At 37.1% G+C, this 17,612-nt stretch overlaps 1 protein-coding gene across 1 annotated transcript in view; it reads left to right on the forward strand.

Annotated features, from left to right (window-relative positions):
• The first annotated feature begins 3,244 nt into the window (after positions 1–3,244).
• The window catches only part of TMPRSS15 (transmembrane serine protease 15), a 95,241-nt gene continuing 80,873 nt past the window's right edge, over positions 3,245–17,612 (forward strand). The window contains exons 1-5 of the mRNA XM_053456848.1: positions 3,245–3,536; positions 7,159–7,298; positions 7,595–7,662; positions 11,781–11,932; positions 12,341–12,382. Of these exons, the coding sequence (XP_053312823.1) occupies positions 3,386–3,536; positions 7,159–7,298; positions 7,595–7,662; positions 11,781–11,932; positions 12,341–12,382 (553 nt within the window). The 5' untranslated portion in view covers positions 3,245–3,385. The remainder of the gene's footprint in view (positions 3,537–7,158; positions 7,299–7,594; positions 7,663–11,780; positions 11,933–12,340; positions 12,383–17,612) is intronic.

The raw sequence follows: 17,612 nt of genomic DNA on the forward strand, positions 1-17,612 counted from the left end.
TGTGTACTGATGAAACGCTGGTTGAATTTTCGGGAAGATCACACAGCGCTACTTATGGCATAAAAATAACACCACACACCAACATGAAAACCTCAACCCTACAATGAAGTAAGCATCATAATGCTTTGGTGCCTCAGGGCTTAGACAGCATGCTATCATTGAGGGGACAATGAAAACAGAATAATTTCAGGATGGCTGTCTGCCAGCTGAAGCTTAGTAGAAGTTAGGTGATGCAGTAGAACAGGGACCCTAAACATCCAAGTAAATATACTACAGAATGGTTTAAAAAAAAATAAAAAAATCCACCTTTTGGAGTGACCTAATCAGAGTCCAGACCTTAACACGTTAATGACCTCAAGAGAACCATTCACACCAGATATCCTAGGAATATGGCTGAACTTATAAGCATGCAAGAGCAGGGCCCTCTTCTCCTTTGCAGTTTTATTGTATGTGTTTTTGTATGTGAAATTGTTCTACTGACTGTAACAGCGCTGTAGAATCTGCCGGCGCTTTATAAATAAATGTAATGTAACTTAAGCAGTTCTCTATGGTAGAATGGTCCAGAAGCGATGCTGGCTTCTGCTAACAAGGGGAGTCCAGGCTGTCAAATGACAGCCTGATCTCCCATGTAGTGACAGGGATGTGTCCCTGCCGCTGCAAGAAGGTCAGGATGTACTGGTACGTCTATAGGTGTTTCTTGAGATGTGTTTTATGGACATACCAGTACGTCTATAGGGTTAATGGAAAATGAATGCAGAAAACCAGGCAATTCCAACGGGTTCACTTACTTTTTCTTGCCACTGTATATGAATGATTAAGACACAAAGGGGTTCGGGACCGGTGTTCAGGTAAGTGTGGTTCAGATAGGAAATGTTAAGGGCATAGAAAGCAGGACATTATATGAGCAGAGATAATGTATTCACTCCCTTTACATGACTCTGCTACAATGATTTTTGGGTCTTTGTTTCAGAGTAACAAGATCGTTATTGGTAGGTTCCATGAGGGCTACCATTAGTGAGAAAGATAGCTATCAGAAGCATTGCTAACTTGCACTTCAATTTCTTGTCAATTCTGCCAAGAAGATGATGTATGATCTAACCTTCCCATCATTTCTTCCAAATATATTTTATTATAAATATGTTTAAAAAAAAAAAGCTATGCCATTTATTATTGTTGACAAACACTTTAAATATATGGATTATAGAAAATGTAATCAAACAAAACCATAGTTTAGAAAATAAAAAGTAAAATACTTTAGAAAGCTTATAACAAAAACAAGATATGATAGAATTCTTCATTTGGAAATGTTCTACTTATGATAAATGACTGTTTTTGGACCATTTGTCAGACTTCTTGAAAGAGAAGCATTTTAACACATTGAATAAATAGCCTATTTTCCAAAACATTTTTTAAGCTTTTTTTTATATTACAAAACAAAATAATTTATAGCACAATGTAAAATATACATTTTGTATATTAGTTCATTTTAGATGACTATTCCACCTATTCTTTTTTAACAATATGAATATGTTTAGATGATCAAATGGTATTTTACACTGTCAAAAATAAAAGGGACATTTATATTATATTTATTTATTATTAAATTGTAAATGTTATTTTGTTACAAAATTATGATTTTTATAAATCTGAATTTCTGTCTTTACAAGATGCTCTGAAGTAAATATATATATATATATATATATAGATAGATATAGATATATATATATAGATAGATAGATAGATAGATAGATAGATAGATAGATAGATAGATATATCTATATCTATATATATATATATATATAGATATATATATATATATATATATTTCTAATTCTTTTCATTATGAGAATTTAATTCATCTTAATAGATTAGTGCAGTAGCATCACTACAGGGGCTGCAGAGGTCGCACTTTTTCCGGTCTCCTCTGGTTCATAATTGTTCAAAAAGAGTCCATCCGGCCTGGACCTCACGAGCTGTTACGGGCAAAGGTAGCACTGTGAGACATGCTCCTTGGTGAATTTGGGGGCCCTGGGGCAATTTTTTCCGCCAGCGCTCTGCGGTTTCTAGTTACACCCCTGCAGGAATATAATCCCCCAAATGTATTAATCCATCAATGACAAGTAATGTTACATGCTGCCTCAGGAGTGACCTATTGCACCTCAGGTCTGTGGATACCCTTCCTAAGGCCCCCTCCTTGCATTTACTTATAGATGGATCCATCCGTGATGGACCTAGGGTTAGAGCATGGACATTGTATTCTGCCCTATGACATCATATGCTGCTTGCCTCCACTGCACTGATCATTCAGCTTTAAGGAGTAAGTGACTAAGGTCTCATTCCTCAATGGCAGCACTAAAACTGGGCTAAGATAAATCACCTTCTTCCCTACAAGAAACTCTTGAGTGAAAATTTTCTACCAATGTATATATGCATATCTGTTGCTTAACCACTTCTGACATCACAGCTCTCATGTTGCATTCAGCATGATGTCAGTGAGCGAAAGTGCTTGTTTCTGCCCACCTTCATGCTTGTCAGCGCTTTTGCTGGACATAAAAGAAACTGATTTTGTCTGATGCAACTCTAGAGAAAAAATGCAGGAGACTGTTCCCAAGTGTCATCATTTACCTTAACTACATCTTCCAGTAAAAAGTAAGCTGTTTAACATAACTGTAGCTGAGACACTGTTTTTGTGTCTTACATTAACCCTTGTCACCCTTGACACAATAAACTTTAGGGATACTTTGCATCTCAGGCGCAGAGGTCGCTCCTAGATCAATTTCAGCAGAGAACACTTTAACCTCGGTGACTGCCTGAACCTATTCATAGGTTATTTAGGCAGGACAGGTAGGGGGCACTGGAGGAAGAGTTCACCAAAGGTCCTAAAAGTCCTAAGGCCAGCCCTAGTAGAGGTTAATAGAATATACAGTAGCTACATGTACCTTGTTGCAATAATAATGCATCAACATTTTTTGTGATTGTTCAACTGCTTTAAAACCACAAGCAAAAGAATACTTTTAACACGTTATCGTTAGCGTGTAAAACTCTACGTGCAGAGTTAATGTTTATCTTCATGTTATTACCCTCCCATTAAGATAAGTAGGAGCAAAAAAATATATCTTCAACCTGCAATTAATATTTATGACCCTTGCGTATTGTTTACTCATTAGTTTTTTGCTTCTTAGGTGCCATTGTCCAGTAAATGACGATTAATATGTTTCAATGCCTTCTGTAGTTTGACTACGTATAAATCAGCTAAGATTAATGACGTGATTGGTATATTCAGTCGGTATATATATAACAATTTTATTAGTTCTCTACCATATTCCCCTCAAGGAGTCTCTTTATATGAAGGATTTTTTTTTCTAAAAAGGTACATATTTAAAGAATGAATTCCAAGGAAGAAGTGAAATGCAGAAAGAAGAGGATCCCCCTCAGCAACACAGAAATCTGGCTCATTGCCTTTTTGGTTATGTTTATATGTATTTGTATTGGATTAATTGTATTCGCATGGATTATGTTAAAGGACCAACCTGCAGGTAAGAAAACCAAATATAAGAAGGCATACATATATATTATAAATATAGGTGGGGGTGGTAATATTCTATTATATAGTTTATGTGTATATATATATATATATATGTGTGAATATAAGATAACTCACAAAAAGTATCTTTTGATTTGAATGCAGAGCAGTTTTTGTTTCATCGTTTGTTTATCATTTTATTCATGAATATATTTTTGTATTCTATTTTATATTTAAATGAACATACGCAATTCAGATTAGTGCTAATTTAAAAGCAGAAACGTATCGCTCATTTCTCTGGAATCTTCGGTACTTAGATGTTGTACACATGCTGCAATGGCGAGGTTTCATTGTATATTTTTCTTGAAACCTAACTGGGAACTGAAAAAGAAAAATGAAAAATCGCAAGCAGCCCTTCCTACGGACAAAGATGCGCTTGAAAAATAAAAAAAAAAACCTAAGGAAATTCTAGTACAAAATAAAACATACCCGATAGCTTAAAATCTATTTAAATACATATATTCAATATTTTAACCTAAGCACCAATAGAATGTTTTCCAAATTAACTACTTACCATATTTAGCAGATTATGTAGGATTATAAATAAAGTAAAGGAATTCATGGGCTTCATTTTTTAGTGTCTACAGACACCAGACAAGCCAGAAGGCTTGTTTTTCCCTCCGAAATCTCATGGTGCTGCCACAACCACAAGGGATTCTGGGTAGGCGCATGCAAATAAGGTCAACAATGATCACCACTTTATATCCACTTTATACATGGATCCCTTGAAAGTAATTGCCCGTTGTACAGGGCAGCCTTTAGACTAAACTCGGGTAAGAGGTGCAGTAGCCAGATCATTGCAGTAGGGAGAAGTGTTTTCATGAGTGTCCGCACAATTTTTTACAAGGGGCAATGTATCCTCCCCATCTTTCCCCACTCCCACCCAAATGCCTCCTTACCTCATCCCCATTGTGAAGGGTGAAGAGAGGTTCAAGGCAATAATGACTCAGAGGCAGCAAACATGTGGAGTAGGAATCATCTTTGCACGGTTGACAATGAGTAAGACTGCCTATGGATTTTTAATATTGAAGGAATAAGAAGTTACTTATAGACAAAAGGGGAAAGACCAGCAGTACAAACAGGTTTAAAAGCAGTCGGTCCGGGATGAGTGGTGCATTCATTGCAGGATTCCACCTTGTTCCCTCCTTGGTGAACCCACCTAAAATTCTTCTTGATAGGAAACTGATACTAAGATGCATCTGGCACACAGATGAACATCGCTTGTGCATAAAGCCTGGCTTGGGTCAAATATCAATTGTAGGAACAAGTTTTTTATAACACCTGCATGCCACCATCACCATTGCCATTCCCTTTGTAATATTTTTTGTACCTATTTGGGTAAAAATATGTATATTTTCTGATTATTCTTATTTAACCCCTTAAGGACAATGGGCGGTCCCCTAAACTCATTGAAAACAATGCATTTTGAGCCCGTACATGTACGGGCTTTGTCATTAAGGGGTTAAAAAAATATTTTCGTTTTATACAACATGAAAACGTGTTTAAAGCTGATGTCATTGTGCCCAATATCCCAATCTACTATACATATGATGTGGTTCATAATACAAATAATATAATCGGTCTCGTCCTGACAAGATTATAAATTGCATGACCTTGGCCGTAGATCTCGCAGCGGCTTACAGAAAAAAGTATATTTGTTTAAGCAATAGTTTAGCTCAGAGCCGCTGCCAATACTATACATGTTAGCCAACCGCTGCAATTTCAGTAGTTCTCAAAAATAGAACTGCCATGTTACAAAGAACTCATGTTGGAACTTTAACCACGGGGGTTCTATAGTGAGTCCATAAAAAATAAACAAATAAAAACATTACCGAACAGTAGACATCTGTACAACAACATCAAAATCCCGGCACTAAAGGCTGCAAAAATCAAAAGAGAGGTCATGTCAGACAGGATTTAGTAGTTTATAGATTGGAAACAAATAAAAACATACACAATGTGACATATCAGTATGTTCCACTTCAGTTCATTTGGAGTTCATGCATTATGTGAAGCGATGTTTGCAAAGAGTTATGAAAGGCAAACATTTAATAATGCAGCCAGAGCTCTTTAAATACCCCTACCTTGTTGAGCCTATTTCAATTGATGGGGGTATTTTTGTATTTAATGGCAATAGAGGAACATGGAGAGAAATTACATCAACCCTGTGATACTACAAGTTTTTGTCAATACACAAATTAATTACAGTGCTTTAAGTGAGAGCTACCGTCTTGCTTCAATATTATTAGTCTTAAACTAGTGTCCTCTTTTATGTGGGGAAAAAAAATTCTGTCCAGATGGGTTTTTTGAATGTGCCAAAATGTCCGCTTTTGACTCAAGCTGCATGACTGGAAGGATGAGGAGAGTGGGTAACGGTGCGACGCAGGCACCGGCGGACTAGTGCGCAAGCACTGGTCCTCGGGGATCACACACTTCCATCTCCGATGAGTGCAACGTCACTTTTGAGGACACCTGGAAGCACGCTGGCATCAGCACTGAGGAGCCCGAGCTGTCAACACGCTGAACGGAGGAGCTGAAGGACTTGTCCTCCCTCCAGTGTGTTAACGGCTTGAGCTGCTCAGTGCTAACACCAGCAGGTGTCCCCAAAAGTGACACTGCACTCGGAGCTACCTGTTATCAGCCATACGCGACTGGGTGGTAATCGTGTCCTCATATCTAGTCACCAGGGTATGGTAACCCTAATCATGACAGTATCTTTACAGAGGAACTATCGATGTGTAGACGATAGTCTTAGACCCACATGTAAAGTAGATGAATTGTGATTTGATTTCCAACACTCCAATGAAATTTTCACTGGAGGAACTTGGGTCATAAAGAAATTATACGATTATCCCTTTGGTCATTGTCAGATAAACATCTAAATATGTTTAACGTGGAACATTCAAAAGCTAGACAAGAAATTGATGGTTTTCAGTGCTAGACTTGATTATAATTTTATCTTAGATGTGATAGTTCCACTTTAAAGACTAATTAAACCCATGTCACTGTATTTAAAGGTAGTAATAAATAGCTACATATATTCTGTGTTTTCTCATGAAAAGATCTCACAATTATGAATCCTGAAATCTTCTCGCTTCTATATAGTTACGTTGCTGATTGCTGTTGATAGGGCCAGACAGTCTTTGGAAAGGGTGGAGTGAGGAGAAGGGAAAATAGGACTCGAAAATTGCTTTGCTTATGTTGGTCCTGGTACACTCTGTACTTTAATGGAATGAAACAATTACACCGTCAAACAAAACACACAGCCAATAGGTACTTTTAGTTAATTGATTTCATTTTCTACAGCAGAACCCATTCAAGACAAACCAACTGCTCACTGTGCAGAATAGCAAGACTTGTCCTCAAAGGACCCCTAAAAACCAAAGCCCCTTCTACAATAGACATTTTAGAATCCTTTTACCCAGCAACTTTCTAGAAATACGGTGGTTTTGAGAGCGTAATACCCCTTACTCAATAATTGGCATTATATTTGTTTTATATTATTCTACTTCTGCATAAATCTACGCCACAAATATACCAAACATACAAATCTGGAATTTATGTTCTTTATATAGATTATGTCACATGTGATCCTGGAGATAGCTACAATGTAAGTGGATCATTCAAAATAGTGTCTGGTGCAGCATATACATCCAGCATGCAAAATCGGAACTCATCAGACTTCAAAATCCTTGCATTCGACATGCAACAGCTGGTAAGTATACGTCTAAATGGCGTTAGTAATGAAAACGTAACTTATAGTATAACTATATAAATATAATTCAACACACCCCTTTATCTTATTCTATTTTTTACATATTTGTTGCCAACTTTATTAGGGTAAGAAGCGCAGACAGTTTTTGTTTTTTTGTATACATTGTACAGCCAATACACTGTTTTTGCAGCATGCTTACACCTGTTTGGTAGGCCTCGTATTACACATCTGTATTATTTGAGCCTGTGACTAGCTTAGCGCACCAACATTTTTTCTTTATTCTATTTTTTACACAGATTTATGAAGTATTTTTAGGAGGTCAGCTAATGCGTGAATTTAAGACAGCAGAAATTTTGGAATTGAGGTAAGTACTATAAAAATCTGATACTATTTTTATCTAATGCAATGAGATAATATTTTTTTGTCCTAAAAAAAAAAAACCATCGACCATCCAGGCTATCACAGGTGGGGTTGTAGACTGCATAAAATGAGAATTGAGCAAGCACAATATTGTTCATCTTCAGTGGAAACAGGCAATTGTCGTATTAACTGCAATCATGGCTGCTTGTTTTCTCCCCATGTCTAATTTTATATTTATTGCTATAATCAACCAGATCATCTTTACTTTTAATAATGCTAAAGAATCCAACGTATCAACAAATCACAGGTTGTTTTGTGCTTTAAAATGGCTGGAGAGTGGATTTGTAAAATTAAAGTATAAAATAAATAACGCTTGGCGTTTCAAGCATTGACCCACAGTACTAATTTCTACATTTCTTTCAATTAAATTTGATTATTTTGTTTCAAACACAAGATGAACCTCAGCATTATACTATAAGGTATGCAATAAACGAGCACTTCCATTCCACTCGACTAAGGTTCTAAAACTGATTTAACAAATTAAAAGTGGAAGACGTTAAAAAAAATGTATCTTAGCCGTGAAACGGCAAAATTAGTCACAGCGAGACATAGATTTGTGAAGAGTCGGTGGGTAACTGGTGGCATATATGTTTCAAAAAATACTGTGAAAAAAAAGATGTTATTGTTATTTCTTGCAAATGAAATGAAACCTCTGTACTGTGCCGGGCAAATATAAAATTAGCTTAATGTTAAAAACACTCACCATTTTGCACCCATTTTGATTCAAGCCATCAGCATATAATCTACGCTGTGGAGACCTTAATGGACTAAAAGAAAGCCTCAAAATGCGGAATTGTAGAAAAACAATTTATTCTAAGTAGGCAAAAGCACTGCAGGATTTAACATACATAAGTAATTTGCTTCACTCCTCTAAATTAGAAACTGCTTGTATTTGGGAATTTAATGTTCTTTTTCATTTCTCATTACAATTGAATTAATTTAGACTAGATTTAACTCCATTTATATTTCTCTTATTTGGCTTCCATTCTTGTGCAATCCTCGGGAATTATTTTTAATCGTATATATGTAGACAGATTTTTAGCAGTACTAATTTAACCTATGTAGACCATATCTATTCATATTAATGTTCTATAGCAGTGGCCTTCATTCCAGGCCTCAAGGGCCGCAAACAATTTTGGCAACGAAGCCATGGTGCAATGTGCATGTCCAGCAGTTTGGCACATTGTAGGTTACCTACACAAAGAAGTTTTGCACTCCAGGACAGAAGAGGTTAACAAATCGCACATAGAAGTTTTGCCCTGCAGAACAAAAGAAATAACACAAAACACTTCAGAACTGAAAAGGGTTAATTTCTGTTTTACACTCCATTACTGGAGAGGTTACCTATGCACTCAGAAGTATTGAACCTCACCATCAGAAGATAACCACCTACAGGAACCGACCGAAAAGGCTGTTATATTATATCTGACAGTAAGGAGACAGCTACGCATCTTCTACTGATAAGGCTGTCAGAAAAATACGCCTCTCTAAAGCTCTCTCATTCAACCAGCAACTGGCATGACCTTTTACAAAACGTTCAAGCCGGCAAAATTCCGTCCACTTGGCAACCCTTGTTTTCAGGCAAGGATACACTGAATTCCATCACTGTTTATGAACCTCAAGGCGCAGAGTTGAAGACCACCGTTCTAGAGCCATCTTTAGTTTTTATGAATATTATTTAAAAAAGTAGCAAGGACAAATCTTATAATGGTAGAGGGAATGTTTTGATTCTGTAATGGAATCAGAACTGGGCTCCATTTTTACTCTAAGTTAGTAGAAACATTTAAAATGTATTCACTAAACTTGGAGCTTGTGGGTAGGTTGGATATTTCAGATGCCATTCTAAGGCCTACTTGTTCCTGCTTAATATATACCAAAAAGTGACTTTTGGGATATTTCTTCAAATTAACTATATGCTATGGAGGTCCATGAACAACACCCCCCCCCATACCAGGGCGATGTAGCGTTAGGGGTCTTTTTAACCTAACTCATCCCACAAGTCAGGGACAGAAGGAGATGCGGGGGATGGTGTCTATGCACCTCCGGAGGGATATTTAGATATTTTAACCTCCTTCTGGGCAGGTTAAAAAATAATAGGATGGGCAAAGATGCTAAAGGGTGATTAGTTTTTGTAACCCTACATCCCATCAGGTTTTTACTGTACTGTCTAAAGGGGACAGAATAGGTTAGAATAGTTCTTGTGACCCATAACAAGGCCTCTGTTTTTCCATGGTTTAAAGATGACTGCAGTATATGAAACTACTTAGCCGCCCTGTTGGTTTGAGGGTCTTTCTTTAGTGCAGAGTGGGCTGACACATAGATCACCATAACGTTGTTTTTTTCATAAACATAATGGATAAAACATTTTTGTTCACCATATAACCATCACTTTGTTAGTGGTATTTTAGATGCCCCCTCTATTTTGTTTCAGTGTAGGAAGCCTAAAAAAGCCCACCTGCATGACCCCCTAGGTATAAGACCCCCTAGGTATAAGACTCTCTATAAATGTGCAATCATTAACAAGCAGCACCGAGAGAGTATATAGTAAAAAACTATGGATTAATTTTACATGAAAAATCATAAAAATTATCCCCACTAACAAAAACCCAAGTTCTACCAACAGACTGCTGATGTGTGTTAAGTAGTACTAATAGATGTAAATAAGATATATAAAGAATATTTTCAGCATGTGAATCTTTCACAGCAACACATAAAAAAAAGACATTTTTATTTCCGTTTGAGCTCACTGTACGCTTATTTCTTGCATGATTTACGAACTTTGCATTTTCCTCAACAAAAAATAACTATACGTTTCTCAGAAGTGAGCATTTTGGTTACTGATTTCACACCATCAGTATAGAATTTAAAATGGTTTTTAGTTTGAGAATATACATGTCAACTGTCCTACGTCGGTCCTACTTCATGCTATCGCGGTATGTTCATAGTAAGTGAACTATGCTGAACTATAATTTCTGCCACTGGAGGTGCAGATTCGCTTGGGGAGATCAAAGATCTCCCTGTAACCGGCTTAAAATCAATCAAGGAAGCGGGAGGTCTATTAATACAGGCCTCCGAGCCTGCTCCCTTGCTATGCTCACCGGCAACTGATGCTGTGCGTCGAGATTTGACGTGATATCCCGGCGCACAACACTGAAGCCGCATCCACAGCCTTCTGCGCCACCGCACCGGAAGGACACAGAATAAAAAAAGCCAATGTATAGTGATGGGACTTATACTGTATTACCATCAGTGCCTTGCTCTGTGTGTAGTGATGGGAGTTATGCTCTAAAGTAGATCATAACTCCCATCACTTTATACTGAGCTAGACATTACATAACAAACCGACACAAAAGAAGAAGAGGGCACTGCTCTTGCAAGCTTACGATCTAGTTGACAGTGCTGCAGCATACATCCTATCACTTTATACCACCATCAATGTCTGTCTCAGTTAGGGTGACCACGTCGGCCATGTTTTCCAGGACATGTATGCGTTTTTCATATTGATGACTAGCACAGGTAAAGTGCTGCCCTGCAGTATGTGGGATGCATAGACTCATGGAAAGGAACCAACTAATCATCCATACTGCAGAGCAGCACTTTATCTGGTCTGGTCAGCAATATGTAAAAATTCTATGTGTCCTGGAAAACATGGCTGATGTGGTCATCCTAGTCTCAGTATATAATGATAGCAGTTATGCTGTACCACCGTCAATGTCTGGCTCAGTGTATAGTAATAGTAGTTATGCTGTTCCACTGTAATGTCTAGCTCAGTATATAATGATAGAAGTTATGCAGTTTTAAAGTGTGGGGGGGGCACCTACAGGATCAGCCCCAGGTGCCAAATAATCTAGGTACGCCCCTGAGCATAACGGACCAGCAGGCAGACATAGGTACATAATTTATTGTCCGAAGGCCAGCTTCAAATTGTTAGATGTATTTGCAAAAGTTTGCAATGACATAGTAAACAGCTGTAGACATTTTGATAGGTACCCTATATTAGGTACTTTTGGAAAGCATTATGCCTTTTAACTTGTTCTACATTTTTGTTTTTTATTTGTGTAGGGATGGCAGTGTTGTTGTTGTTTTCATTCTGCATTTTACACAAGGGATACCCGCCGAAGATATCCAGAGTGAACTTGTTCTTGGGATTGAGGGAAATCATTCTGAGCTCACAAAGACATTTGTAATTGATACAAACAGTGTAATAATAACAGGTAAACATAATCATTATTATTGTAATCTCTCAACCTTCTCCATTTTCATTTATTTCAAAAAAGCCGTTTGTAGATATTTGCACATCAATAAAGGGTGTTATAGTTTATTTTAATACTTATGGATTGTCTACTGCAATGCACGCTTAGTAAGCAACACTCTATGCATAGCGTAACAAATACAGGATACAATTCCATACCACCAAGATAATTCTACTATATGTTGTGTACAAATAATGATTGTTTCATGGGTGTTTTCTTACCTAATTATGTCATTAGTATGACCACAATAACTGTAGGTATCATCAGCATTACATTGAATTATGTTCTTACCCAGAAACATTACTATGAAAAAACATTCTTTCATGCACATAGTAATTTTATTTATTTTATATGTTCTTGTTCTGACAGATGTTCTTCCAGCTACAACATCAAGACCCAGCACAACTGCAGGTTAATCGTGTTTTGCATATACATTTTCATTGAACTGTGTGGGAAACGTATTTATAGAAATGTATTGAGAAATGTAAACATAACCCAGAATGTAAGCAGAGCATGTATTTGGCTGTTGTTTTCAACATCAAATCACAGACATGTATATATAGGAAAGTCAAATTAAAATTAATAAAATATAGCTTGCCCAGTTTTGTATGTATGTACGGTTAAATATTTTTCTCCATGCAACACAATAACCTAACATGAAAATTGACCTCCTGTAAATCATAATTAGCGGGCATTCAAATTCACCGTGGGTTAATCAGAGCCCAGGAAGGATTAAAATTTTCAGTGTGCTTCCATGGGATTTTATATGTAATAATTAGCTATATTGTGCCATTTAACCATAAATAGAAAATATGAATAAAATAATTTTGCACCGTGGGATTAAACGGGCACGTAATTAACAAAGATTGCTTACATCCACGTCAGAAACAATAAACAAAATAATTATGTTCGAATAGCGCTTCAGCTTAATAATATTTCATGGAAATTAGCACATTTTTCAAAAGCCCGCACAGAAACTATAAAAAAAAAAAAAAAATGAAAATACAATTCTGAAAATAATTATAAAAATATATTCAATAAAACTATCATCTCTGCATAAAAATATGGTATGAGACTAACTAAACACAAATTAATTTTTACTCACAGCAGAAGTATTACCTTTTCTTCATGGAGGGAATAGAACATAAATTAAAGTTACAATTTCATAACATCTTCTATAAAATAACCCTGTATAGTGCTATAAATTAATGTAGGAATAATATGAATAGTTGGTAGTATTATGTTATTTATTGAAAGAAAAACCTTTTTTTTGTTGTTGTTTATTTTGGCGCATGACTTTTATATATGTAGTATAAATCTTCATGAGTAATACCTGGTTTTATAGACAAACTATATCTGCATTGTACTTAAAGTTGTGCTGTCATTTTTCCATATTTCGTTTTCCGCAATTTTAGTAAAAATGTTTTTGATTGAAACATATAATTTGGCAGCATTTAAGAACCATTTTGCCCATTTTTTGTTGTCGAGACTCAGACCTTGGTATTGTCTTAGGTTCAAGATAGCTATATACTTATCCCATGCACGTTTAAATTCCCTCACTGTATTAGTCCCTACCACTTTCCTGGGAGGCTGTTTAAGGAACATTATATTTGCCTTATATTTAAATGTCTGACTCTCTAGTTTTAGATTATAACTTGTTCTAACACGTCTCTTCCTTTGAAATACAATTCCCTTCTGTACTCTGTTTAATCGCTCTACCGCGATACCATATTGGAGCACATTTTGCATTGAGTGCTTTTTACTTCATGCACATCCATGCAGACATTTTATCCCCCCACTCTGAGCTGTTTCTACTGAAAGCAGGGGGCATTTTTTTCAGTACCAAGAATAGGCAAAGTGTCCGTACAAGGCCACCAATGTCCTTGGCAAAGTTTGTTAAGGCCCATAGAACATCACTAAGTTGTCCACCTCAGTCCACCAGTGTCCACCACTTCTTGCTCATAGTTAGCATCACTCTCATTAAAGTCAACAGGAGCTGGGCTCTCATTGAAATTAATTGGAAAAGCAGCAGTCAGTTACTGTACATGTATGCTATATAAGCACTGATACTAGTGTGGAACCTTCCTTCTTCTGCTCGCCCTCCATACCTACTATAAGTATGTGAATGAGTGGGTATGGCTAGAAGTGTTTTGGAGCAGGGTTCGTCCCAGTTAGGCTTTGAAGGTTTGGAATGTGGGCGAGGAGTAGGCATAACCTGGGTGTGGAGTGAACATAAACAAATAATAGAGACTCAATAAACTAATATAGAACCCAGTGTTTCAACCAGAGACTCCCGCTGATACCCATTAAGTTCCCAGCTATAGTTGCAGAGCACTAGAATATAATGTAAAGTCCTTAAGCTTGACATCAGGCTACCACTATCTCACAGATATGGGGAAACCTGCCTAGTACCCCATTATTATAAGAGACAGCACTGTTTAACCCAAATATAAAGGTGAAAATATAAAACCCTGTCTCTAGTGTATAGTGAGATTCCTGCATTATGAAATAGTTTCATCCAGTGATATCGAAAACAGAAGCAACTTGAGTATGACAACACAATTTACAAACTAAATTTAAGGTTCTATAAACGTATTGATTATACATATAACCTTTACCTTGTCACGCTGCTTCTAATTTTCTTTATGTCTATTAATTAAAAAATGCATGGATAACTATGTTAATGAGAATTACTGTCACAAAAATCTACTACATTGGTACTTACTATATTTGAATAGAAGCTGGTTTGGGAGACAAAAAAAATTTGTACTTTCATTTGAACCTCAAAGGATTAAAAAAGCTACAAGGAGATAAAGTTCTAAATTTGCAGGAGTCACCATAGAAACCAGGTGCATTTACTTCTTACAATTACCAACTATTTAAAAATATCACTGAAACAGGCCCGGACTGGGACAAAAAATAGGCCCGGGCATTTAAGACTGAGCAGCCCATTTTTATTTATTTATTTATTTTTTGTTAAACCAAATTCTGACAAATATAATATACCATTTCTTGTTGTCTATTAGTTATATTTCAGCATGCTTTTGTCACTGTAAATCAATTAGCATTACATAAATATATAATAAATGAATCATAACGTCATGCAATATATAAAGTGCTATATCTTTAATGAAAGATTCAATAAATAATAAATAACAGTAACAAATCTTTGACCATTTAGTTGGTACTTAGAAAGAGGTAGAAACTTCTTCTATCTGTAATTTTAGCACATTTCTGAGCTTCAAGTTCCAAAGACTTTTTAAATTTCTCTCTAATTTTTTCTGCTCCTCCCTTTTGTTTTTTGGAAGACATTCTATTTTCTAATGAATCTATATATATATGAAAAACAAACAAACAAAAACAACCTGTCACTGATTTTATATATACACATATATATATATAAATAAGTATATACACACACACACACACACACATTAAATATCAGTCACAAACTCACAGCACTACACGGAAACAATCTTTAAAGCTGAAATGCCCCATAAAAATGGAGGACTTGAAAAGGCCTCTGAACTAGGGCTGCAACAAACTATTATTTTAATAATCAATTAGTTGGCCAATTATTTTTTTGATTAATCGATTAATCAGATAAAAAAAAATATTCAAATTTTTCGTTTATTTAAAACAAAAACTTATAAGATGTGTCATTAACACTTTTATCTCTTTATCACAATCGCATTTCTCTATTCGCATTCTTATTTTACTGACATAATAATTAAAGGTATATTTTTAAGGTACAAGAACCCAAAACACATTTCTCAAACTAAGTTTTTTTTTACCAAAATACCAAAAAAAAGTTTTACTAGTAAATATTAATTAATGTAAACATTTTTTTCATATTTAATAAAAACTATGAGAAAAACTGCCTCTTGTTTATATTTTCTTTTATTTGTCAACCAGCCCCCCAGTTATGCACATCTGCCCCCAGCTTGCCACACTGCCCCAGGAATGCCTTATACCCTCCTATATGCCAGAGATGCCACTGTGCCCCCTGATATCCCTTATACCTCCTATATGACACTCTGTCCCGTGATAGAAAAACTGACAGTGCTAAAATAGGTATGAAAATATATGCTTTAATAAATAGACAAAAAAAAATAGATAATACATAATACAATATCAATATATATATATAAATATATGGACAATACAAGCAATAAATCAAATATTACAGCAATCAAAAAAAAATAAAAAAAATTAAAGAATGCACATAATTAATAGATCCCGAAAAAATTCTATCTGCCCACCAGGGGTTAATATATCAACAGAAGAAACATGGGGCAAATAAGCAAAAAAATAAAGATAATACTCCAGGCTAAGCTTACCCAGTGGTGCTTATTTGCCCTGTTTTTCTTCTGTTGATATATTAACCCCTGTTGGGGCAGATGGAAGTGAAGTAGTGGAAGTTGCGCACTAAAATCCAAATTCCCCGCAGCACTGCAGGGGACCTGGATCCTCTCTCGCAGCCAGTCACAAACTAAGAAACTCAGACCACGCCAACTGAATTGCGGCGCTCAGCCAATCCTCTAGGCTGAGCAATGTGACTAACAAAAGTCATCATACACGGGACCCCTGAAGCCACAATCTAGCGCCACAAATCGTTTTTAATAAGATACGCAGGTTGAAATAAGAGTAAATAACACAATACCTTTACTTTTGCTGGGCCTAGAATGTTTTGACCTCTGAAGTGACAAATTCAGGAGGGCGTTTTATCTCTGGATAAGTAAAAATTAAATAGTTCAATTTAATCCTACAGAAAGTAAAGGGCCAGAAAACAGATGACTAAATACACATCAGGACAGGCTCTGCCACCAAGTCAGTCACACACACACACACACAAGGACAGGCTCTGCCACACCAACACCTAAACACAAACACCAGGACAGGCTCTGCCACACTGACACCCGCATCCGGAGGGTTTCCACGGACGCTTTCCCTTTGATTTAGGTGATGGCCGCAGCTGGCTCTCTTGGGTATTGATGCTGCCAGCCCCCACGTGTATTTATGCACTCAAGAGAGCAGCCCCACTTTAGTATTGATTTATTTGATGCACTGATGCCCCAGCCAGCACTCGCTTTTGAATTAATGCCCCCACACCCTTGCGTATTGCCCCGTCAGCCAGCCCTACATTGTGTATTTATGCCAGCCACCCCCCTTAGTATCAAATCAGACCTGGCACCCAGACCTGCCTAGGACCCAGATTGGAAGAATAGGACTTGCCATCTTTGGCCCCAAAACAGCCCGCCTGTGGCATCTTTGGCCCCAAAACAGCCTGCCTGTGGCATCTTTGGCCCCAGAACAGCCCGCCTGTGGCATCTTTGGCCCCAAAACAGCCCGCCTGTGGCATCTTTGGCCCCAAAACAGCCCGCCTGTGGCATCTTTGGCCCCAAAACAGCCCGCCTGTGGCATCTTTGGCCCCAAAACAGCCCGCCTGTGGCATCTTTGGCCCCATAACAGCCCGCCTGTGGCATCTTTGGCCCCAAAACAGCCCGTCTGTGGCATCTTTGGCCCCAAAACAGCCCGCCTGTGGCATCTTTGGCCCCATAACAGCCCGCCTGTGGCATCTTTGGCCCCAAAACAGCCCGTCTGTGGCATCTTTGGCCCCAAAACAGCCCGCCTGTGGCAT

The sequence above is a fragment of the Spea bombifrons genome, chromosome 2 (assembly GCF_027358695.1).
Source record: "Spea bombifrons isolate aSpeBom1 chromosome 2, aSpeBom1.2.pri, whole genome shotgun sequence".
Taxonomy (NCBI): Eukaryota; Metazoa; Chordata; class Amphibia; order Anura; family Pelobatidae; genus Spea; species Spea bombifrons.